Source organism: Opisthorchis viverrini (genome assembly GCF_000715545.1).
Source record: "Opisthorchis viverrini unplaced genomic scaffold opera_v5_28, whole genome shotgun sequence".
NCBI classification, from domain to species: Eukaryota; Metazoa; Platyhelminthes; class Trematoda; order Opisthorchiida; family Opisthorchiidae; genus Opisthorchis; species Opisthorchis viverrini.
Window position 1 is genome coordinate 312250 of NW_008751684.1, and position 1629 is coordinate 313878.

The 1629-nt window shown below is 43.8% G+C and overlaps 1 protein-coding gene across 1 annotated transcript in view; it reads right to left on the reverse strand.

The window, feature by feature from the left end:
• The window catches only part of T265_02316 (hypothetical protein), a gene marked incomplete at both ends in the record, with an annotated part of 28379 nt that overhangs the window by 20126 nt on the left and 6624 nt on the right, over positions 1 to 1629 (reverse strand). The window contains one exon of the mRNA XM_009166530.1: positions 679 to 871. Within this exon, the coding sequence (XP_009164794.1) occupies positions 679 to 871 (193 nt within the window). The remainder of the gene's footprint in view (positions 1 to 678; positions 872 to 1629) is intronic.

The following is a 1629-nucleotide window of genomic DNA, read 5'->3' on the forward strand; positions in this document are numbered from 1 at the left end:
GCCACACAATATCTCATCAGCATATCAGCAACAGGGACCTAGTTCATCGACTGACGCCTCGTCATTTCTTGACTAGCCCTGTCCTACGTTTGGCCGTATTGCTCGACCTATACAGGGGTCCATTCACTTACCACTTTGACCGACTACGGTGAGTCATCGACAACGGGCTTGCGAGATCACGTGGAGCTAATGCGTCTGGTCCGGTGTTATCCGGACTGCACACAGCATATCACGTGACATCTAGTTACTGAACTGGTAGTTTTAGCGAGCACCTCTACTGGAAAGAGACACGCAGTAGTAGTTCTTGGTTGTTGCATAATGCCATTGCGGGCATATTGCCTGACCAACTACAATCGCAGCTAAATCCGTCGAAACCGGTATTTGGTTACTGGACAGTTTACGGTGTGAAGAAAAGAGCATCGTTTGTTATGACCTCATGCCAATTTTACCGGGTTGAAATCGAACTCTCTCTACATATTATCAAGTAAAACTTGCAAAAACTGATTAACGTAGACAAAGATAATGCTGCCTAGATATAAAAATCAGGTTCTACCCACGAGCGTGGAAAATTTGGGTAGACGGACATCACAGTAGTATCTGATTTGAGGTCCACAGGGACCTGAATTTCTCTGTATTTAAACAGCACATTTTTGCGAGAGTTCATCATTTTGTACTTACCCGGTTCCTAAGACATTGACAAATATTCAGCAAGTAGTACAGCACTGTAAAGTACCCTTGATCATAGTATTTTCCACTCAGAGTAAAGTGTTGTCGAATAGAATCCTGCGTGTCTTTAGAGAAATCCTCGTGGGTGAACGCATGTATTGTTTCTGCGTAGGACTTGGATGCGGCTTCTTTGGTGCAGTAGGACCTGAAATAAAAATAAAATCATGGAGTTGGGTGGCAATTTTCTCTTCTTCTCTGTCCGAACCATTTGATACCATTGGCGATTATATAGAATTATGGGTCAGGAATGATACCGAGTAGGGGAAAACTCAGCTACTCGCATCCTACTGCGTTTTTCGATTCCCTTCAATCCGCATGGTGAGCGAGATGCTAGTTACGAAGGTTGTCTTCTCGGTGTAGTTCTGCATACATCAGCTCACTCCATCTTCACTTGCGTTATCGACTACTGAATCCCCTTAGTAGTTTCATGTTCTGCATCTCAACTGCACGCCAAGTGAATTTGTCGCAGTGAACCCTTCCAAAATCTGTGACACTTCCGATATTTCGAAGATGAGGTCTTCATCGTATTCTGCTCACACTTTGTCCCATAATTCTTCTACCAACAGCGGATTTGTGAAAATGGCCAAAAATACCTATCGGTCTATTTTCATAAAAGGGACTACTCACAAATTTGTTGAAAATTCTTCGACAACCCACAATCGGTTTCCCCATTCTCGGGGCTCATCAGGTAGGCGCACTCGGGGCGAAACCGGTCGTGAGTTTTCAAAGAGTTTCCAGCAACCTTGTGAGTACTTTTCTTTATGAAAGTATACTTCGATGTCTCGACTATCGTGTAAACGGAAACATGAGGTGGCCTGTGTGCAGCACGTTCAGTTGTAGAATATCATGAACGAGAGATTCAGTCGAGTCTCTCGTGAAAACTAAATTGATTTGCGAATGAGT